This window comes from Odocoileus virginianus, chromosome 21, assembly GCF_023699985.2.
Source record: "Odocoileus virginianus isolate 20LAN1187 ecotype Illinois chromosome 21, Ovbor_1.2, whole genome shotgun sequence".
Taxonomy (NCBI): Eukaryota; Metazoa; Chordata; class Mammalia; order Artiodactyla; family Cervidae; genus Odocoileus; species Odocoileus virginianus.
In genome coordinates this window covers 44,331,637-44,355,370 of record NC_069694.1, presented here as the reverse complement: position 1 = coordinate 44,355,370, position 23,734 = coordinate 44,331,637, and the positions used below count along the sequence as shown (strand labels likewise).

The 23,734-nt window shown below is 38.4% G+C and overlaps 1 protein-coding gene across 1 annotated transcript in view; it reads left to right on the top strand.

The window, feature by feature from the left end:
- The window catches only part of ARHGEF38 (Rho guanine nucleotide exchange factor 38), a 140,844-nt gene that overhangs the window by 37,686 nt on the left and 79,424 nt on the right, over positions 1 to 23,734 (top strand). Inside the window, exon 2 of the mRNA XM_020901215.2 lies at positions 6,034 to 6,221. Coding sequence (XP_020756874.2) covers positions 6,034 to 6,221 — 188 coding nt within the window. The remainder of the gene's footprint in view (positions 1 to 6,033; positions 6,222 to 23,734) is intronic.

Genomic DNA, 23,734 nt, shown 5'->3' with positions numbered 1-23,734 from the left:
TAGTTCAATGTTCTTGAAAGGGCAGTCTAAACAGAGACAGATCTCTCAAAGGTCAGATTATTTAGGGATTCTGGTTTCCTATCACCTCTGTAACAAATCACCACAAATTTAGTAGTTTAAACTAACGCCAATGTATTGTCTCAGCTTCTGTAGGTTAGAAGTCCAGGGTTTCTGCTTACTAGTTTCACAGCTGAAAGCAAGGTGTCAATAGAACCATGCTCCTTTCTGGAGGTTTGAGAGGGAGAGCCATTCCTCGCTCTTCAGGTTGTTGGTACCTGTCTCCTGGCAGCCTGTTCTCAGCTTCCAAAGGCCACTCACGTTCCTTGGCCCTTAGGCCCTCTTCCTCTTTTCAAAAATCAGCAATGGTGAGTTAAGTCCCTCGCAGTCTCCACCGATCCTCTGCTCTCTTCTTTGAATGGTGAATGTGGTTAGATCGGGTCCACCAAGATAATCCAGGATAACTTCCCCATCTCAAAGTCTGTAACCTTAGTCACATCAGCAAAGCCTCCTTTGCCGGTGAGGTAACATACTCACAAGTTCTGAGGACTAGAATGTGGACATCCTTGAAAGACCATTTTCTGCCTATTACAGTGAGCAAGAATCCAGATTAGAGAGACCAGGAGAAAGTATATCAATAATTCAAAGGTAAGTCAGGACCACTAATGTCCAGAGATACTTCCAAAGCCCGGAAGTCTCTCCATTCAGAAGTGCAGCAGGATATTGGCAGAGAACCATGAGTCAGACTCAGGGATGAGGCCCAAGAAGGTGGGATCTGGCATTAATCGATTTGCCCTAGCCTGGTGGCCACTGGCAGTCTCTCAGACAAGTTAAAATTTATCCAGGCTGGTATGCTGTCCCTCTCTGTAATGGCACAGTACTCTTCTTAGAAGAAGCAGCCCTGAGGCACCTCTCTCATCTCCTGCTAAAACTATTTCCTGGGCTTTCCTTTAAGAATGGCAGTGGTTGGCATTTTCAATCAATTTTGGGACTTTCAGGCTATTTAAATTATAGGCCACCAGAAGAATATCTTTTTTAGGTGTTTTCTTCCATCTGTTCTTGTAGACTGGCTAGTTGTGGTCTGAGTTCATATCTAATTTGTAAGCTTTTGTTGAAAGTGACAAGGAAGAATCAAAACATGCTGACATTTTTATTTTCTACCAATTCTCTAATTATATGTCTTGGTATGCAGTAAAATAGATTTACCAAATACTTTGCCACTGGATTTTAATGATTACCAGCTCTCCAGACGACAAAGGTCCTCCTGACAGCCTTCCTCCCCTGCTAGGCCAGTTTCACACTGTAGGTTGCATTATTTGCAGCACTCAAATTTCTAGATACCAAAATATCTATCTCATAGGAATAAACTTTCCTAAAAAGGACAGAAAAAAAATGTGGCCTAACACATGGAAATTTAAGTGTCTCATACAAGAAGTCTAGGAGTAAAGAGATACTTCACATCATTCCACATACTGCTGTCCATTGTGTATAGATTTAATCTTTGTGACTAGTACTTCATGTTCCATCAGGGCTGCCACCCCTCCAGGATTCACATTCACCTTCAAGGCAATAAAAAGAAGGCAAGAATCATAATGGGTAGAGGATGGAATAAGCAGAATCCCAGCCAAATTTGCTTTTTAAAAACTCCCGAAACCCCTCTCAGAGATTTCTGCTTACCATCTTATTTTCCATAAATGAGACATAGTTTGAAAAAGAATCTAAGAATCTAAAATCTAACATCTAACATTTTTATCTATTCAGAGTTCAATTTATTTAAAAAAATGGGAGAATAAATATTGCTCAGGCAAATAAATGGCAGTGTCTGATGATCATACTGTTATTGTAAAGAATAAAGATATATGTATGCACATGTATATATGTGTGTATACATATATATACACACATAATATGCTCACCAAAAAATATCTGTTATAACTTCTGATGTACATGTAAATGTACATGAAAATATTTTGAGAAGGTTGCACACTAAATTAGAATACAGCTAAAAATCCAGGGAAAACTATATTATAGCTAATAAACAGGAATTGCCTCTAATAATAATAGCAAACATTTACCAAGTATCTACTATTCTTAAAGACACTGTTGTAGCTAACGAACATTAACTCATTTCATCTTTACAATCACTTAACTTACAGAAGAGGCTGGTGCACAGAGAGTTAAATAACTTGTTCAAGGTCACAGGTCTAATGTTAGAGGTGGAATTTGAACCCAGGAAGTCTGGCACAAAGCCTAGGCACTTAACCTCAAAAATATCATTTTGTAGCTTGAAAAAACTAATTACCTCTCCTTCAAATCACCCCGATAACAGCAGCAGCAATGGAAACAGCAATAGCAAAGCAGAAAGCACACACAAGCAAAGCAAAACACGGGCTATCAGTGAAGACTGTCATCAGCCTCCTCAGCCGCGCCCCGCACAAGCCACCTCTGGGGGCTTCGTCATCCCTCAAAAAGATGAGAGTTCTTCCCACGCATACAGCTAGCCCAGGAAAGCTACCCAGGATCCAAACATCAGCTCTAGCCTCAATTTCCTCCGTGAGCCATGCCCCCATTCTCCTTCTCTCCTAACTGAACATAGCTGTCCACCCACTTCAAGTCATACATTTTTCTTGACAAGTTGATAGCTATAAAATAATGAGATCATTATTTGCCCTAGGTGGTGGAAAAGGTCAAGAGTAGAGAAAAAGGAAGCCTAGTATTCCCCTGCCTGGAAATAACTAACATTTATGTGGTTTTAAAGACCCTATGGAACTTCCACATACCGTTGCTCATTTAATTCTGTCTTCGTGATAATACGGTGATGGTTTTCGTTCCTAGTTTACAGATGAAGAAACTGAGGCCCTGTAAGGTTAACTATTCTTTTTATCCACCAAGTTCTCTCTGTGAAGAGTGGCAAACCTGATCTTAAGCCTGATTATCCTTTCCCCAAACTGCTGCAAAATCCTTTTGCATAAACTTCCTTGGCCAAGAATATCCACATATGTTACTCATGAAATTTGTGGCTAGAATACTGAAAATTCATCATCACTGCTGGAAAAATAAAACTTGAGGGTGAGAGAAAGAGGTTGGACTTGAGGATCAGTTACATGTTACTGTTTTCATACATGGTAGCAGTATTCTGGTTAAACAAAATAAATGGGGTTTTTTTTGTTGTTTTGGGGGTCGGATTTTTTTTTTTTTTTTTGCTGTTGGTCATTTTTAAAGTCTATTGAACTTTCTACAATATTGCTTCTGTTGTTTTATGTTTTGGTCTTTTATCACAAAACATGCAGGATCCCAACTCCCTGAGCAGGGATTGAACCCATACCCCCTGTTCTGGAAGGCAAAAAGTCCTAACTACTGGACTGCCACTTAAGTTTCAAGACTATCTAAATGTTCTTTTAGCTTCCCTTTAGTTTTGGCACAGTCTTTTAGTTTATGCTAGCTCCTGGAAAATAGTCATTTTGGAAGTTTTTTTTTCTTTCTTTCCTAAATATTCAGCTCCTCTGTGGCTTTATCTAGAAATAAAAGATTATTATAGCTGACTGCTGACTTGGTAATCTATGTTGGTTGTATTCATGTGTTACAAATAGTTTTATATAAAAACACAGTATATGTAAAAACACTGTATAACTAAAAGATAAAAGTTTTAAACGTCAAGAAGGACCTTATAACAACGAAGCTTGTGCTCACAGTGTATCATGAAGAGTTTGTTGGTTTAAGAAATGCAGACATAGAACATGTTTAGAGACTGGATAGGAAAATGACGTAAGTCTTTGTTCCCACAATAAACTTGAGTCAAAAGAGCAAACAAAGATAGCTCACAAGATCATGCCACTCTGAATTCTCTAAGAAGGTTTTTATACCTGAATGGAGAAGTTTCTGAAGTTAAATATCTTGACTATTTCCACCACTGTGACCTCCTAACTTGGTTCTGAACAAGACACTGTGCAGGATTAAAACATATAATTTTTAATTAATAAATCTAGGATTGTACATTTAAAGTGCAGCAACTGGAGAAATTGGTAAAGTAAATTAAATTGATGTAGCAATTGAGTTCCAGAATTGAGAACTAAAAAGAACCTGAGAAGGTATTTTTGGAATATTTCTTGGCCAAAAATCAGAAAAGACTCCCTTCTCCTTGCTAGTCCCCCAAAACTGACAGATTATTTGAACCCCCATTATTCCCCTTGCCCTTTGACTCTCAATCCCCCAGCTTTTAAAAGGAGCCATCAAAAGGAGGCTCACAAAGATCACAAGGCCGGGTTATAAATACAACCTGCTCACTGCATATCTCCTCACCTCCTGACCTGCCCTCCTCTTTTATATCCAAAATAGTTCACAATACTGACATCTCACTATAACTTTTCCTTCGAATCTGGGGTGCTGAAAGAAAAGCTTTTTATACCTTCCAATAAGATTACTATAAATTATCAAGCAACCACAAATTCTCAAAATTTGGTTCAAGATATGAAAGCTCCTTCCATGATTCTGTCCTTCAATAACTGATGTAAATTATTTCTCTAGTACTGAATGGCCCAAGCTTTGTAAAACCTGTGCTCTTAGATGGTATTTGTCAAATCCTTCTTTCCTGATGAAGGAAAAATAGTTTCCAGGCAAATGACCCAGAAACATATTCACTTTCAAGTCAGGATTGTCCAAAGACCAAACTAGTACACCTTTCAAACTAATGATGGAATTACCTTCACAGCATCATTCCAGCCTCTGCCTGGACTCCTGAAATTACTGAGCAAGAGAGAGAGGAGTGCCCAATTCTTCTTGTGTCTCTTCACATTTTGGGGGGCAGTCTCTTTACATTGAATCATTAGCTCCGCTATAACATTTCTTCGGTTGTCTTGGCTCTTTCTGGAGTCAGCCAAGAGAAGATCCTGCAACTCTACAGGCCATAGCCCACTAGGCTCCTCTGTCCATGGGATTCTCCAGGCAAAGAACACCGGAATGGGTTGCCATGTCCTCCTCCAGGGAATCTTCCCCACCCAAGGATCAAACCTGCATCTCTTTAAGTTTCCTGCATTGGGAGACAGGTTCTTTACCACTAATGCCACCTGGGAAGCCCTAAAGGTGTCTTACTTATCAGTTACTAGAATCATATTGGTTTTAAAGGAAATAAAATTTCTTCTGCAATTACAGAGATTATGATGAAAATTAAGTTTGTATGACTTCAATTCTGAAATGGAATTCATTTACAAACACACATACAGGCTGCCCCACTATCTATCACTGCTGTGATTTCATCTGTGACCTAGTTTGTGGCTTCCAAAATTTTACATCCCTGTGGGAAACTCATCCTTGAAGATACTTAACTTGCTCACATTATACCTTCTATAAAACCCTGGCTACATGTGAGGTTTCCCACTTATTTCAACATCTCCTGAGCACTGTGATTTTTTAATCAAATATTTCCATTTGGCAGTTCGAAAATTTTGCAATAGCAAGATATGCATACTATTGAAGATGAGCCATAAGAAATCTTGGTTGAAATTTATTTAACCTACCACTCCTCGTGGATTCTGATTGTGAACTGAAAGACAAGTCTCAACCACATGTAATTGTTTTCTATATTATGGAGATTTGCATACCACCTACTGAGAATGAGGGACAATTATTTTTAATAGATACAAAATTAGAAAGTGTTCCACTTACAAATTAAAAAATCTTCCCTTGATTTAAAAGCAAATGTGTCCACAAGTTCCGTACTATGATTTTATACATTTTTACCTCTAGCTGAAGATCAGGTTTATAACCTAATACAATAGCAATGGGATATTTTAAAGACAAGACATGTCAAGTATTTTTTACCTGACTTGTTAGAAATATTCATTCTCAAACCCCACTCCTGCTCACAGTATTCCAGCCTGAAGGAGAACGTCCACACATCACTTCCCAAGAACACAGGTGAAGATACCTAAGCCTTCTTCCTCGTTAACAATAATTCTGCAGTGATGGATGTTTGTAACAAAGGAAAAGAAATCCTAACAGAATGTCTCAGGTATATTAATACATATTTTCATTTAACAGAAAAGATGACACCACAGGCTGGGTGTTCCACGGCTGAGACCCTAACTCAGGAGGATGAGCATCAGATTCGGAGAATGATGGCAAAGCGTGCGAAAATCATCAAGGAGCTGATACAGACGGAAAAGGACTATCTCAATGACCTAGAGCTGTGTGTTCAAGAAGTGGTTCAGCCCTTGAGAAATAAACAGGTAAATGCAACTTTGAGGGTCCCTCCAGCCCCATCCTAAATAGGATCACAAGAACTGGGAAATCACAGAACCCAGGTGTATCTGAGGATCCTTACCCTTTACCACGGTGATGGCAGGAGCAATGGGCCCTTCCCCTGAGGCCCTGGGTTCAAGACAGCAGAATTCATCACCAGACTCAGACTTCTGTCAGCGCAGGGACACCCAGCATCAGGGAAACTGTATTCTAAGAAATGGGGAAATGGAAATTCACAGTTTTTGCCGCTTTGAAATTTCCATGTGCTCTTTCTTGAAATCCCATGGAAGTGCCAACAAACTCTGAGTGGCTGAGTTTTTAAACAGTTTAAGAACAAAGCACTTAATTGGATCTAAAGATGGTCAAGTTTTCAGAAGAGAAAACTATGTGGGTTTTTCCTCCCTTACGTTGCGAGCTCACTTGAACTATGCCTATTAGTTAAGTAAAATGAAGCATAGAAATGAACCTGAATATAAGGTAACAATTTCTCTTAGGTAGAACTGGCCTAAGACAAAACTAGAGGTGTTTATAAGTTAACGTTTCTCCTCCTCTTTAATCAAGGTCTTTTCAGGGAATTAGAATAAAAGTACAAGAATTTTTTTTACATATATGTAAAATCACTAGGGTGGTAAGTGGTCCTCACATGCAATTCAAACAATATACAAAAACATAAACCAGAATGTAAAAATGATCAGGAATTCAATGATATTGATCATTGTACTCAGTTCAAAGGACTCAATGATAATCACTATTTACATGGTTGGAAACATACTTTCAGACATCAGTTGGGACTCTTGCATATCAAAACACACACATATATTTTATAGATAAATGTAATCAGAACCACACATGCTATTTTGTAACATACTTGTTTCATTCAGCAGTCTGTTGGATGTATTTTCATGACCACTAACACTTCTCAATGTTTTTCTACCATTACTGATGCTGAAACACACATGTTTTGGGTATTGTCACCTTATCTGCTTGGAATAAATTCTTAGGAGTGGAACTGCTAGGTCAAAGGATATGCATACTTAGAATTTTGATAAAAATTGCCAACTTAAAACCAAAAAGTTGACAGTGTTCTAATTTTCACTGCCACACACATTGCTCGATCTGGTATGCTGCTGCGTCATCTTTACAGCTGAGCATTTTTGGTTTATAAACAACAGTGAAGGCCAGGTACCTTTGGTTTCTTCTGACAAGTTTATATTCATCAGCTGCTGCTTTTTAACCCTTATCCATATCCATATCTTTTGCCCTTTTGAAAAAAATTATGGCTTGCCTTTTTCTTATTGTTTTATAAAACCTCCTTTTATCTATATGTTGCAGCTGATTTCCTCAGTTTGTCTTTTGCCTTCTAACACTGACTAAGGTTAAAAAGTCAAAACTTTCTTTAAGGCTTATTCATTTGTTTTGGCCGGATATATTCAACTTTGTGGATTCTGGGTTTGGCATCTTAACATGTATCCCACGATTGTAAAAACATGGTAAGTCAGTTGTTCTAACATCAATTATTAACTCTCTTCCCCGGTAGTTTACATGGCTTAGCAAAAAACTCTTCTCAGAAATAACAGATAAAGTATCTGGTCTACAAATCAGGGAAAAGCAGTGTAGATCAAGGTGAACTTTGATGTAAAAGGTTTTTTTTTTGTTTTTTTCATTTTTTTTTTTTATTTAGGCCAATGTATAAAGCAAGGAGGCAAAATGGACAAAACATTTTCCCTTCATCAGGAGTCATCTTTCATTTTCTCCTTCATGACTTTTTGTTAGATACTTGCTATTTGTCAGGTCCTGTTCCAAACACTTCATTAGTATTCTGATTTAATCCTCTTGCTGTTCTCGTGCAATCTGGAAATTTCTTAGTAATTCTGTAACAGTAAAAATAACATTTACAGTCATGATAAAAAGCTGCTCTCGATTCATTGCTAAATATATTAAAGTACTTTGGGTGTGTTTTTCACTTAATTTAAGCCAGCTGCATTGATGCAACCTCTATTCTGGCAGATATTCATGGTTGTTAACACAATGTTTATTTACATAATTATTTAAATATTGATTTTTAAATGCACGTGGCCTCAGACTCTGTCAAATATCTACCTTCCCTTATGGTCCAGTCCTTACTCCTAGTCTTCAGAAAATTTTATATACCTAGCACACTGCCTCCATAACTTCTCTCTGTCTGTACCTAATTTTGCCATCCATTTTCGGTAATTCCAACATTCAGGCAAATGATCCACACAGCCTCTCACTCAGTTCTTTGAGTTGTTCATTATGTTCAATGAGCTTTCCTCCACTTTCCCATCTCAGCCACTCTCTTCAGGGGCACATCCTACAACCATCACTACCAGTCACTTCACGCCCTCTGGATCAGAATTGCAAGCTTACCTTTCTCTAACCCCCGTGTCCTCTCTTTCAGCTCACTCCCACTGGCCCTGTCTTCAGCAATTTCTAGAGCAATTTCTCCAGCAGTGCTGCCAGGAGCTCACCACTGCCTATTCACGTGTTCATCAAGCCCACAGCTGGTTTAGTTTCCATGGCACCTTCTTTGTAAAATCACTCCTTGCAGATGAATTCAATTCCCTTTTCTTGCTCTCTTTCATTTCTTGCCTGAAGAAAAGCTGCCTTTAATGAAGTTCAATTGTCTTTGTACTTTCTACCTTTACCGTATACAGCTGAACCAATCTCTTTTAAAATCCACAACCATTTTCTTCATGTGGGGCCCCCGTAATGTCTCTGAAAGGACTCTTTCGTATCTTCTTCTTGCTCCTCACACCTCAAACACTCTCTTTTTTCTTCTAACTCTCAGTTAGCATCCTCTTCCATCATTTCATGGAGAAAATAGTCACAATAAGAAGGTGCACACACTCTTCAACAAGTCTAAACCAACCTGCACTCCACTCATATAACCTAGCTGGTGGATCCTGCTTCTAATTAAGGAGAACCTCTCCACTACACAGGATTTTATCCTCTCAAGATTACTCCTGAATTTTGGTCCTGCCAGTGTCCTTTTTCTGTCCTGTATAATTGATTTTACTCTGCCTATTGGATGGGTTTTTCTCATCATCATCGGCTATCTTAAAAAACACAAAAATTCTCTCTTGATCCTAAAAGAATTGTCTATGTTCTCTGTCTTTACTTCTTTCTTTTTTTTAAGTTGACTCTGAAGTATTTAATATGTATAAAAGCATATGTGACTGAAACATGTTTTAAAATACAATTTACCAAAGCTCTGCCCCTTGATGAGTTAATGATCAATACAAAAAAAAAAAAAAGACTGCATATACAAGAAAATGCCTTCCTTTGAATTAATCATTTTTTTTTAATCAAATGGAATAAGACATTTATTTAGAATGTTTTCACTTTTAAACCATCAGCTACACTGGTGAATTAAACTGGTGCCACCAGTTTACATGCCATTGCTGAGCTATACACCTGGGTATGCTCTTTAAATTTGCTTGTGTTTTCACTTCTGTTGTCTTGATTTTTTGCTTCCTATGTAACTCTTAGGAGCCATGCTAAGACTTGGTGCTTCAGACCATGTAAAATAAAATGTTTCTGTTATGTAACATGTTTATTTACTTGGCATGTTTAACTTTGGCTCTTAATACTTTGAATTACCATTCTCATAATTCTGACTAATATTTCCTTTGTCATTCTATTTATAGCTTGTTGATTTTTCACATCCGGCACTTCTCAATGTTTAGTTATCTTTCAGTGCTCTCTGCCTTCCTCTTTGTGGAATTTAGTTTCAGTCCAGGAGTCTATGTCCTCTCCACTAATGCTATGATAGCAATCGTTGGGGGTTTCTCAGAAACATGGAGGTTTCTCATGTCAGATGCACCTTTTCCCCACTCACTATGCTTTTAAGCTTTGGTTAAGTAAAACACATGTTCAGGAATTCAGAGGATTCTTACAAACATCTCTATGCATGCTGAGGTAGTTAATTTACACCACCAACCCATTAACTTTACCACCTTGTCCTTGTGCATTCACTCCTATCTGTCCTGTTTCAATACTATGGACTTTGCACATAAGCCACCTGTCATTAGATAGTGTCAAAATGTAGACATTAATACATAGTTTTCATGTTACTATGGAAATGATCAAACCATGCTTAGCTAAACCAGAGGCAGCATAAATAAATATTTCACATGTACAGGTTAGGTTGGAGGGGACTTTGGGAAGTCACGTGATGGATGCCTTTTCTCTTGCTGAGAAGACTCTTCACTGCATTATGCCCCTCCATGTCTCCTCTCTCTGCAGCTGATTCATGTCTTTTCAGCCCCAGAAGAAGCAAGCCAGTTCATAAGAGTGAAAATTGGAAGAAGGAAGTTGAAAACTGAGAAAAGCCCTGTGCTTATCTGAGTGAACTTGCTTGAGTGAATCAGGGTACAGATGACTGTCTGGAATAATCTAACAATGGAACACAGTTTTCTGTGTAAGGAAAGGACCAACAAGTGATTGAAAAGAATAGTCAGAGGAATTTAAATACATGTTTTTACTTTTTTTTTTATTTGTGAAATTCACATAATACAAAAATACCAAAGATCTCAAGGACACAATAACATCTTACAGTTATTCAGTTTCATTTTCTAGAGGCAAACATCATTAGCAGCTTCTTTTCATCCTTCCAAGGATATTCTATTTATGTGTATATATTTGAATATACATTTAGTCTGTTTTCATTTATGTAACAAGAAAGTTGTGTGTATTTATTTTGGATTTGTTCATATCTGCTCTAATTGTGTGAACTTACACTTGACTTTTTGTATTTTATGAAAAGAGGACAAATCATTTTGTCGTGACAAGAGCTCAGTTGCAATTTCCTGTTAAAATTAGGATGCTCTTTATGGCAGCAATTTTGTAAATAATTTTCATTTGAAAAAATATACAGAAGAAAATAAACACATATAGCTTTACCACTTACAAATAAGCACTATAAATATTTTAGTTTATTGGCTAGACATATATGAACATACCCAAATATTTCATGATACTGTAATCATACCATATGTATATACCCTTATGGAAACTTTTCCCCCTGAAAAGTTTATTTACATGTTTTATTTTAAACCACAAATAACAAGTACTAATTTAAATGGAGAAATATTTTATTTTCTTTATTGAAGGACCATACATTTGAGAACAATATCAAGCTCTCTCTGGATGGAGAGCCCTCAAGTGGAAAATGGTGCCTACCAGAGTATTCATGCAAGTCTAGGTATTGTGATGGCAACTGTACTGTGTGACATATGTGGCCTATGATGCACTGTACTGACATCCTACCAAAACCCTCTCCTTCAGGGTCCAAAGTGGGTACGGGAAGGCCTGGAATAGGAGAACACAAAAGACAAGGAATTGAGACAAATCCTTAACCTGCCCTTTGTTTTCAAAGTGCAAGAGAGGGAAGGGACCACGAGGCCCAGGGAATTCAGCTTCCTGCTCCTCTTCTCCACCCGAGTGAAGCTGCTACAGCTTAAGCTATGGCATCAACCCTGATAGAGAAGCTTATGCATAAGGAGAGAACATAGAGTAGATCAAATTAACTCTGAAAGGAGCCAGGGAGGAGGAGGATGTAAATGCATGATGTAATAAAAATACTGTTCAAATATGGCAATGCCGTGGAAATCTGTATGTGGGCCTCCCAGGTGGAGCTAGTGGTAAAGAACCCACCTGCCCATGCAGGAGACATAAGAGACGCGAGTTGGATCCCCAGGTTGGGAGGATCCCCGGGAGGAGGGCATGGCAACCCACTCCGGTATTCTTGCCTGGAGAATCCCATGAACAGAGGAGACTGGCAGGCCATGATCTGTAGGGTCACAAAGAGTTGGACATGACTGAGTGACTAAGCATGCACACAGCAAAAAGATGGTCATGGCTCAGTTGCTGTCCTGTGAATTTTAAGCTGTAGTTATTACATTGTAGTTTGATGAATGATTTTTATTTTCCTTTGGAGTTTGCTATATTTTTTTTAAGTATCTATTTATTTATTTTGGCCATACTACGTGGCATGTGGTATCCTAGTTCCTCAACTAGGGATCAAGCCGATCTCTGGAGTGGAACCACGAAGTCTTAACCACTGGACCTCCAGGGAAGTCTCAAGTGCCCATATTTTTAAGGACTCCCTCTTCACCAGAATAAGTCCATTGCTGTCCTACATGAAAAGGACTGCAGCTTCAGTGTATGTTCTGGGAATTTCTCAAGCTTGCCCTCTCATCTGAGGTTTCTGGTTTGACATAACTGGTATCTGCCTTGACCCCTCAAAGCTGGGTTCTACCGAAATACGCAGCCCTTGGATGGCTCTTTGGGTGAAAGGTGCTCCCAGGAGTTAGAGAGCACAGAGGCTGTGTAGCAGACCCGCTGGACAGCCTGCTAGTCTCTCAATTTTAGTTTTGCTCCTTGGATGCACCCTCTGAGATTACCCTTCCAAAACCACCACCAAACTCTTCACTCAGTCATGTCTGACCTCTGTGACCCCATGGACTGCAGCCTGCCAGGCTGCTCTAGGAATTCTCCAGGTAAGAATACTGGAGTGGGTAGCTATATTCTTCTCCAGGCATCGAACCCAGGTCTCCTGCGTTGCAGGCAGATTCTTTACCATCTGAGCCACCAGGGAAGCCCTGAGATTACCTTAGTTCTGTCTGAATCTCCTCCCTAATCCCCACTCAGCCCAGCTCTTAGACATCACTTCTCCTTAAGAGGATTTTAGACAATGACATGTAATGAAATTTTACCAATCTCACTGAACAAAGAGCAGAATTATGATCATGATAATTCACTTAAAAACAAGATAAAAGAACCAAGACAGAAATATTTTATCTAGTAATTATTAAGATATACCCAGTTTTCACTTATAGATCAATGTATATCATTTATATATATCTTATTTATATTTTTCATTTATATATTTCATTTATAGATTGATATATAGCCACCAGGAAAACCCTTACAAATCAATAGGTAGATAAATTAGACTTCTCAAAGCTATTTGTTAAAACTTTGCCTACATAACAAATAGAGGAAATCATAGGTGAGCAAATATTTTTTGTCATGAATTTTGAAGTGTCATAGAAGGACTCTTGTCAAAATTGTCTTCTCTAGCTGTCACCTCCACTAAAAGACTCTGTTGCCAAAAATAAGTCATTCATTTTTAACAGGCAACCACGTGATTTTTTTCCCCTCCTGTTTTTTTTTTTATATTATCCAGCTACTCTTTTTTTAAAGACTTGTTTTTTTAGAGCACTTTTGGTTCATAGCAAAGTTGAGGGGAGATTTCCTGCATTGGCCTGACACCATGTATAATTTCCCCCATCATCAATATCAGCCACCAGAGTGTTAGTTTTGTTACAACTGAAGAATATTAGCCCATTGATATATCATTACCACCCAAAGTCCTTAGTTCACATGATGGTTCACTGTTAGTGTCCCATGGACAGAGGAGCCTGACCGGCTGTGGTCCACAGTGTTGCAGAATCTGACACAACTGCAGCTACTTAGCACGTGCACACACGTGGAATCTTACAAACGCACAATGACATGTCATTATGGTGTCATGGAGAGTATTTTTACTGCCCTGAAAATCCTCTCTTATTCCCAGAATGTCCTACAGTTGTAATCACACAGTATGTAGTCTTTTCAGATGATTTCTTCCACTTAGTGATATGTATTTAGGATTCCATCTCATCTTTCCATGGCCTGACAGCTCATTTTCTTTTAGGACTGAACAGTATTCCATTGTTTGGATGCAACACACTTTGTTTATACATTCACCTACCGAAGGGCATCATGGTTGCTTCCAAGCTTTGACAATTATGAATAAAGCTGCTAGAACAACATTGTGCAGTTTTGTGGGGACATGAGTTTTGAGTCCACTTGGGTGAAAACCAAGACACATGATTGTTCGATCGTATGGTAACAACATGATGAGTTTTGTAAGAAACCATCAAATTGTCTTCCAAAGTGAATGTACTATTTTGCATTTTTGCCAGCAATGGTTGAGAGTTGCTATTGCATCATATTCTCACAAGCATTTAGTATTATCAGTATTCTGGATTTTGGCCATTCTAATGGTGTCTCATTGCTTTAATTTGCATTTCCCCAGTAACATATGATGTGAAGCATTTTTTCATATGCTTATTTGTCATCCAGAGGTCTTCTTCGGTGAGGTGTCCATTAATACTTTTGGCTCATTTTCTAAATGAGTTGTTTGTTTTTCTGTTACTGAGTTTTAACAGTGCATTGATATTTGATTAATAGTCCTTTGGCAGATGTGTCTTTGAGAATATTTTTCCTAATCTATGGCTTGTCTTCTCATTCATGGTTTTTTAAGTTTAATAAAGTCCAATGTATCAAGTATTTCTTTCATGGATCACGCCTTTGTTGATGTACCTAAAAGGTCATTGCTATACTCAAAGTTATCTAGTTTTCTCCTATGTGAGGTGTTTTTCTTAGTTTTGCATTTTACTTTTAGTTCTGTGATCCATTTTAAGTTAAATTTGTGAAGAGGGTAAACTCTGTGTCTAGATTCATTTTTTCACAACTGGATGTCCAGTTGTTTCAGCACCACTTCTTGAGAAGACTATCTTTGCTTCACAGTATTTCCTTTATTCCATTGTCCAAGATAAGTTAACTGTATTTGTATGACTCTGCTTCTGGGCTCTTCTATTAATCTATGTGTCTCTTCTTTTACCAATGCCATACTATCTTGATTTACTGTAGCTCAGTGGTAAGTCTTGAAGTCAGATATCCAACTTTGTTCTCTTTTAATATTGTGTTGGCTATTCTGGGTCTTTTGTCTCTTCATATAAACTATATAACTTTGAAACAAGTTTATCAATATCCACAAAAGAACTGTTGGAATTTTGATTAGGTTTGCATTGAATCTATAGATCAAGTTGAGAGGAACTGACATCTTGATAATGTCAAGTCTTCCAATCCACGAACATGGACTGTCTTTCCATTTATTTAGTTCTTTGACTTTGCTCATTAGAGTTTTTAGTTCTCCTTGTATAGGTCCTGTACATATATTGTTAGATTTATATCTAAATATTTCATTTGGGGAATGCTAATATAAATGGTGGTGTGTTTCTAATTCCAAATTTCACTTGTTCATTGCTGGTATATAGAAAAGCAATGAACTTTTGTCTATTAACCCTGTAACCTGCAATCTTGCTGTAATCACTTATTAATTCCAGGAGGATTTTTGGTTGATTATTTTGTATTACTACATAGACAGTAGTGTAATCTATGAGTAAAGACAGTTTTATGTCTTCCTTCCCAATCTGTATACCCTTCATTTCCTCTGTCTTAGTGCATTAGCTACAATTTCCAGTACAACATGGAAAATGTGTGATAAGAGGGAACATCTCTCGCCTTGCACCTGATCTTAGTAAATATGCTTCAAGCTTCTCACCATTAAGTTAGCTGTAGGCTTTATATAGATATTCTTTATCAAGTTGAAGAAATACCTCTCTATTCCTAGTTTATTGAGAGGTTTTTTAAATCATGAATGGACATTCAGTTCAGTTCAATTCAGTCGCTCACTCATGTCCGACTCTTTGTGACCCCATGGATGGCAGCATGTCAAGCCTCCCCATCTGTCACCAACTCCCGGTGTTTACTAGAACTCAAGTCCATTAAGTCAGTGATGCTATCCAATCATCTCATCATCTGTCATCCCCTTCTCCTGCCTTCAATCTTTCCCAGATCAGGGTCTTTTCCAATGAGTCAGTTCTTCACGTCAGGTGGCCAAAGTATCGGAGTTTCAGCTTCAGCATCAGTCCTGCCAATGAATACTCAGGACTGAGCTCCTTTAGGATGGACTGGTTGTATCTCCTTGCTGTCCAAGGGACTCTCAAGAGTCTTCTCCAACACCACGGTTCAAAAGCATCAATTCTTCAGCATTGGATTTTGACAAATGCTTTTTCTGTATCTATCATATGATCATAAGATTTTTTTCCCTTTTTTAATCTGCTGATGTGATAGTGAAAGTCACTCAGTTGTGTCCAACTCTTTGTGACCCCGTGGACTATACAGTCCATGGAATTCTCTAGGCCAGGATACTGGAGTAGGTAACTTTCCCCTTCTCCAGAGGATCTTCCCATCCCAGGGATCAAACCCAGGTCTCCCACATTGCAGGGGAAATCTTTACCAAGTGAGCCACAAGGGAAGCCCACTAATGTGTTGGATTATATTAACTGATTTTTGACTATTGAACTGTTACTGCATACCTGGGATAAATCCCACTCAGTTATAATGTATAATCCTTTTTATGTATTTTAAAATTTGATTTGCTAATGTTTTGTTGGTGATTTTTGCTTCCCTCTTCATGAGAGATACTGGACCACAGTTTTCTTTTCTTGTTTGCTTTTGGCATTAGGATAATTCTGGTCTCATAGAAACTCCCAGCTACTCTTCATGTATCTGTTAACTTCCAAATTTTTCAGATTGTATTCTAGGCCTCAAACATATTCCACCTTAGTTGACTAACCATAACTTTCTTAAACATCAACCTCATCTCTTCCATGAAATTGCCCTGAACTAAGTAGAATCAAGATATTGATTTTTCATAGACAGGTCTTATATATGCAAGCAGTCACCATACGCCATTCATAATATGTTCTATCAGTTCAGTTCTGTTCAGTTGCTCAGTCATGTCTGACTCTTTGCAACCCCATGAACCGCAGCACGCCAGGCCTCCCTGTCTATCACCAACTCCCGGAGTTTACTCAAACTCAAGTCCATTGAGTCAGTGATGCCATCCAACCATCTCATCCTCTGTCGTCCCCTTCTCCTCCTGCCCTCAATCTTTCCCAGGATCAGGGTCTTTTCCAATGAGTCAGTTCTTCACATCAGGTGGCCAAATTATCAGAGCTTCAGCTTCAGCATCAGTGCTTCCAATGAATATTCAAGACTGATTTCCATTAGGATGGACTAGTTGGATCTCCTTGCTGTCCAAGGGACTCTCAAGAGTCTTCTCCAACACCACAGTTCAAAAAGCATCAATTCTTCAGCACTTAGCTTTCTTTATGGTCCAACTCTTACATCCATACATGACTACTAGAAAAACCATAGCTTTGACTAGATGGACCTTTGTCAGCGAAGTAATGTCTCTGGTTTTTAATATGCTGTCTAGGTTGGTCATAGCTTTTCTTCCAAGGAGCAATCGACTTTTAGTTTCATGGCTGCAGTCACCATCTGCAGTGATTTTGGAGCCCCAAAAAATAAAGTCTGTCACTGTTGCCTTAGTTTTCTGAATGTTGAGCTTTAAGCCAACTTTTTCACTCTCCTCTTTCACTTTCATCAAGAGGCTCTTTAGTTCTTCTTCGCTTTCTGCCATAAGGGTGGTGTCATCTGCATATCTGCGTATTAATGTTTCTCCCAGCAATCTTGATTCCAGCTTGTGCTTCATCCAGTCCAGCATTTCTCGTGATATACTCTGCACGTAAGTTAAATAAGCAGGGTAACAATATACAACTTTGATGTACTCCTTTCCCTATTTGGAACCAGTCTGTTGTTCCACGTCCAGCTCTAACTGTTGCTTCTTGACCTGCCTACAGATTTCTCAGGAGGCAGGTCAAGTGTTCTGGTATTCCAACCTCTTTAAGAATTTTCCACAGTTTGCTGTGATCCACATAGTCAAAGGCTTTGGCATGGTCAATTAAGCAGAAGTTGATGTTTTTCTGGAACTGTCTTGCTTTTTTGATGATCCAATGGATGTGCTCTATAATATATCAAAATTCAATGCACACATAGTCTTGCAAGATATTATAATTGGAGGAATTTGTAAAGGTCATCCCTCTATTTTTTTTTAACAGTTGCATGTGAATTTACCATTATTTCAAAATAAAAAGTTAAATTTAAAATTGTAATGCTCTTTTTTTTCTTTCTCTTTTTAAACTACATTATCCTTTTAAATATACATGTAAAATTTTATATGCAAGAATAAAAACCTTTTCTATGACTCTACCTTATTTACTTAGCCAAACTCTCCAATTAATTCTCTTTTTATTGTGATTTCTGGGAGGAAAAGACTACATTTTTAGAATATGGGTATATATTAAGTTGTTTATAGGAAAATTTTTACTATTTAATAATTTCCCACATATGTTGGCTCTTTCTCATGCTATGCTTAGAATATTAGAAATCCTTCTATATTTTAAAACAAAGGGAGGGAAAAGCCAGCTAAAGTCCCTCTCTCCACTTCTACCTCCTTCTCAATCTAGTCCTTTCCCCTGTAGAGTCCATCACCTCCTATGATCAAACTTCTCAGTAACAAGACTTCACAGAGTGAGTGCAGAGATAAAAGCCTGGCTGATAATGTAAAAACAAAAGCTGCCCAGAGAGTCAGAAAACACAGCACTTTATTTTAATTGCTATATTAAATAAAAATCTGAGTAAATCAAAGCAATTCCTACTAACTATAATTGAGATGCTGGGAGCAATGACTCAGAAATGCATTTGAATTTCTGATTCTGCTTTGTACTGGCTTTTCTGAGCTAATGTGCTGACTTTAAAATACTATACTTTTGCTGGAAATCTGCGTAAGGCATTGATACACATATTCTTCAATCCTCTGAATATACTGGTTTTTGGACTTCACTAGTGGTCCAGTATTTAAGGATCTGCCTGCCAATGCAGGGGACATGGGTTTGATCCTGGTCCAGGAAGATTCAAATGCTGAGGGGCAACTAAGCCCGTGTGCCACAGCTACCTACCTAGTCCATGTTCTAGAATCCACGAACTGCAACTACTGAGCCTAAATGCCCAGAGCCTGTGATTGCAACAGGAGACGCCAGAGCAATGAAAAGCCCATGCACCACAACTAGAGAGTGACCCTCACTCACTGCACCAGAGAAATCTTGTGCACAGCAGTGAAGACCCAGCGCAGCCAAAATTACAAACATATATACATTTTAAAAATTTAAAAACTTAAAAAAGTACTGAATTTCATAGTTACTAAGATCACATCACAATGAAGAATCTCATGATCTATATGGCCAGGTTAGAACTCCTTATTTTTTAAGATCAAAGACTTCATTTCCGCAAAAACTCATTGTGGAATCTCAACATTTATTACATCATCTGGCCTTTGTTCCTCCATTATAAGGTCAAATAATTGATGCCACAGTAGAAAAGGGCGGAAGAAAGTCAATGAAGTTTTCCTCACTTTTTAAAAAGTTTGTCAATCAGATTGGAAAAGGCTATAGTTGTGGAACATTAAATTTAAAAGTAAAAATCACATAAGTAAACAGTGCTGCCAAGCACAAGGTCACTGTGTTAATATACAATATGTAACTGACATTGAGTCATCACTGTTCAGATTTTCCCTGGGAGGGACCTTTCTGTTTTGTCATCTTGGAAGACAGTTTGCTGTCAGATTGGATTCAGATTTAGTTGGGTATGGAAGTGATACATCAATATTCCAGTATGTGAAACTTCTTTTTATAGGTAAGAAGAGCTCTTATCTTTGCTTGTTCAGAAGGCCTCAGCTCAAAAAATGAGGGATTTTTAAAATTCCTTGAATTACAGTTTTATGATGGAAACTCTCCCCCTGTTCGTTACACTTTTAATCTCCTCATAAGCTTCGTTTTAAGGCAACTACAGTTTTCTCTAAGTTTTATAATCTATTGTCCAGATCGAAACCTGATAGTCCAAGTGAGGAGATAAATGAATGCATTTTCCATTTCAGTGCAGGGGCTGAAAAGCTCAAAATTGAAAAAAGGAGAGATGTGATACGCAAAATCTATTTTAATATCTAGGAAAGTCATCCCTTCAGCCTGAGTAACAAGATCATGCTCATCATCTCACTGCTCAGAACTAAGATGCATAAAGCACTATTTTAATTTGCTTTTATCTGTAAAAATAAGCAACAAAATCTCAGTGGCTCTGATTATTATAATGATGCTATTAAACCTCTCTAACAGGATACCAGAGATGTGGAGCAACTTTCTGCATATGTGAGCTAAGCATAGATGAACATTGCTGTGCCTATGGCCATGAATCCTGGATTCCAAAGAAAAAATACTAGGTCAGAAAGGAAGCATATATTAGGGAAACATGTATTTATTAATAACACTTATTTAGGGTACTTTAGATTCAGACAAGATCATTGATTACATGAGTTAATAATTTGAGGCTATTTGGAGTACACAAAGACATGTGAGACTCATCGTTCATCATTGAAAGACTAGTTAGAGATGTTAAGAATCCCTAGTTAGAGGTGACAAGATTCATAGCTGTGAAAAGATAGCTTGGAATGCAAAGCAACAATTGATAAGTGCAGACAATAAATGCAGTTGGAGTTCACAGAGGGGGCAGATCACTTCCAGATAAATTAAGCAGGCAATATTTCATGGAGAATGGAACATTTTAGTTGAATATGCAAATTAAAACATTAAATGTTTGTAAAGTGTCTAGGCCCTTTGTTGAATTCTGCATGGAAATCATGGGAATTTATGTCATGATCCTGCCCTAAAAGAGTTTATAATATGGTCAAGAAAATTACTCATAAACACATAAAAAGCCAAGTAACAATCAAAGATACATTTCAAGGCAGTGCTAGAAATGATCACAACAGAAGGCAGTTTGTTATTAGTTAACGCTAATTACTTATGCGGTAAACAGTTGCTTTAGACATTAGCAGAAAAATGATAGCAGCATTTGATAGGAAAGCTATCTCTTTTTGTGTCCCAGGACTCCACATACCCATGTTTTTCTCCTTACTGTTCCAAAGACTCCTCCTCAATCTTTTTTGTCTTTTTTGCAGGTTGATCTTTACCTGTAAATGCTGAAGTAGCTCAGGGCTCAGTCTGTGGCCCTCTTCTCTCTTTTGTCTCCATTCACTCTGCTGAGGATCTGATCTGGTTTCATGTCTTTAAATTTTATCTACATGCTGATGGTTGACAAATTGTATCTCCAGCCTGGACATTTTCCCTGAAGGCTTGCTTTGCTTATTTTCATCTCCCCATTCAAACCTCTACATGATCATCTACAAGACAATGCAAATTTAATGTTAAACTGGAGTTCCTAATTTTCTCTTTACAATTTGCTCCCCTTACAGTCTTTCTCTCCTCAGTAGAGACGAGAGTTGCTTGGGCAAAAACTCTGGAGTCATTCTTGACTTTTTCTTTCAAACTGTCTATCGAATCTATCAGCAAATGCTATTAGCTCTGCCTTCAAAATGTACCCCAAATCAGACCACTTCTCACCTCCTCCTTTACTTCCATTCTGATTCTAGAACCTATCAATAACCACCTAGATTATTATATCTGCCTTCTGATGCAACTCTTCTCCATCCTTGTTTCAACCAAACAGTAATTTTAAAAAAATATTAGTCAGAGCCCATCCCTCCTCTACTCAAAACCATCCAAAATGACTTTTCATCTTGCTAACAAACTCTAACATTTTTATGTGACCTACATGGTGCTACATGAGATAGTCCTTCATTCTCTCTGACCTCACCTATTTCCACGTTCTTGCCTTCTTGGTGATCCTTAGGCCAGGGGGACCACTGTTTCAAGCCCTTTGCTTTTGCTGTTTTGCTTGCCTTAAATATTCTTCCCCAAGATAACTTCAAAGCTTACTCCTTCACCTCCTTCAAGCCTTTACTCAATAAAATGTTCCCTGGCCACCTCACACTATCTTACACTGGGTTCCCTCAAATAACTCCAATAGAAAGATTTTATAACAAGTTGTTTATTGGGGAGATGACCCCTGGAAGGGTGGGAAAGGAATGAGAAATGAGCCAGGGAAAGGAAGACAAGATAGGGAACATTTGTAAGCAGATTACTTCTGTGGCCACTTGGGGCTCATATCCTACTGAGAGCTCGAGGACACTGTACGGAACATGCCTGACGGTTGACCTGTGTGCCGGGTGTCAGCCACCATTTCCTGTTAGACATGGCTTGACAGATGCTCCTGGTCTTTGCTTCTGTTCTTGAAAATTAGAACTCTGCAATTGTGTTATTAAGGGGGAAATAATTGGTCAATGTTGAGTCAGTCCTTTCTAATATCAGTGATTTCTTTCAGATATTAGATCTGAAGGAAATAGATGTTCTGTTGAAACAATTATAATTTTGTTTGTTTGATTGGTTGTTTCTGACTGGTTGGTTTTTATACCTAATAAGCTCTGAGCCTGAGTGTGCAGGGAGAAGAAAGGATAAACATACGAGTATACACACACAATGAATACTCAAGTGATCAAAACACAAAAATGTTTACCCCATTAATTGTGCTCAGCAAGAAACCCTTAAATATAATTTGGTGCATAAAAATTTTACATATTTTTAAAATAACCTCAGTGATTCAAACAGTTTTCAAATTATTTTCTCTTGTGTTTTCACAATGTAACTCGGTGTTTATACTTTAAAAAAGATTTTCTAAAGGGTCACAAAATTTATGAACTGTCAACTCAGAAGGGCTATTCCTCGCAGGATTATTTGTCCTCTGAACATTTTATATAAAATCCTGAGCAGGAAGGGACAGGAAGCCGGAAGAGTACCTCCAGCCCCCATCAAGTCACTCTTTCCTGCCTGTCCCTGAGTTAAGGCAGATTCGAGAAACAAAGCCGGAACCGTGGTTGACTTTCCACCTTTTATCCAAGATATCAAATTGAGCGTCTTCCTTTCATGCTATTAGTCAAAATAAAATTCGGGATGAACTTCTCGATCCTCTTCCTTTGTCAGAGGCCTCCAGAAGCTCTCACATTCGACCACAGTCTCTGGTCTGATGAAGACTCTTCTCACTCACCTCTCTTGGCTCTGCTCCTCCTCTGGCTCATCCTGAGGGGTCTGTCCCAGGGTCCCAGCCTTACTTTCTGCACTGATCAGGCCTTTCCACGTGAATGTCTCCCAGCCTGGGACTGTTTCCGGGCAGGTGTCAGGTAACTAGGGCATTTAACTGCGAGATCAGTGAAAAGGCTTGCTGTCTAGCTGTGATAGCGACTCAACTTGCAGTTTGACTCAATTAGCCAGTTTAGAGTCTAGTTTCACAGCAGGAAAGTTCACACATACAAATCAGTAGTTTTGAGAAACCTGATGAAATAATGGCTAGTTTACCCTGAAAAGCTTTGTAATCTAGAAGCCAACCATCTGAGTAAATGCCATCGTAATTAGATAATTATCCCAGCCCTGCAGTTGCCAGGGCCTTCTGCCAACATCATCCTTCCCCACTTGCTGCAGTTTCTGTCTCACAAGACTTCCTCTTTTCACTTGCCTCACCAAAAAATAAAACTAGACCTGGTTCTTCCCTTTCAGAACATCCCCACTGGGTCTCCGCTTCCTGGAGTTGTTTATAATACATTTTCACTGTTCTTCCATTCTCACTTGTTACAGTTAAAATCTTAATATCATTGGGCTTTTAGCTTTCAACATAAATAATGAGGCAAACTAATTTAGTGACTGTGCCCAGGCTTCACCATAATGCTGTGCATGGAACTGGCTTATAGGAAGGACAGATAGGACCCATGTTTTCTGAGACTGAGTCAGATGATGTCCAA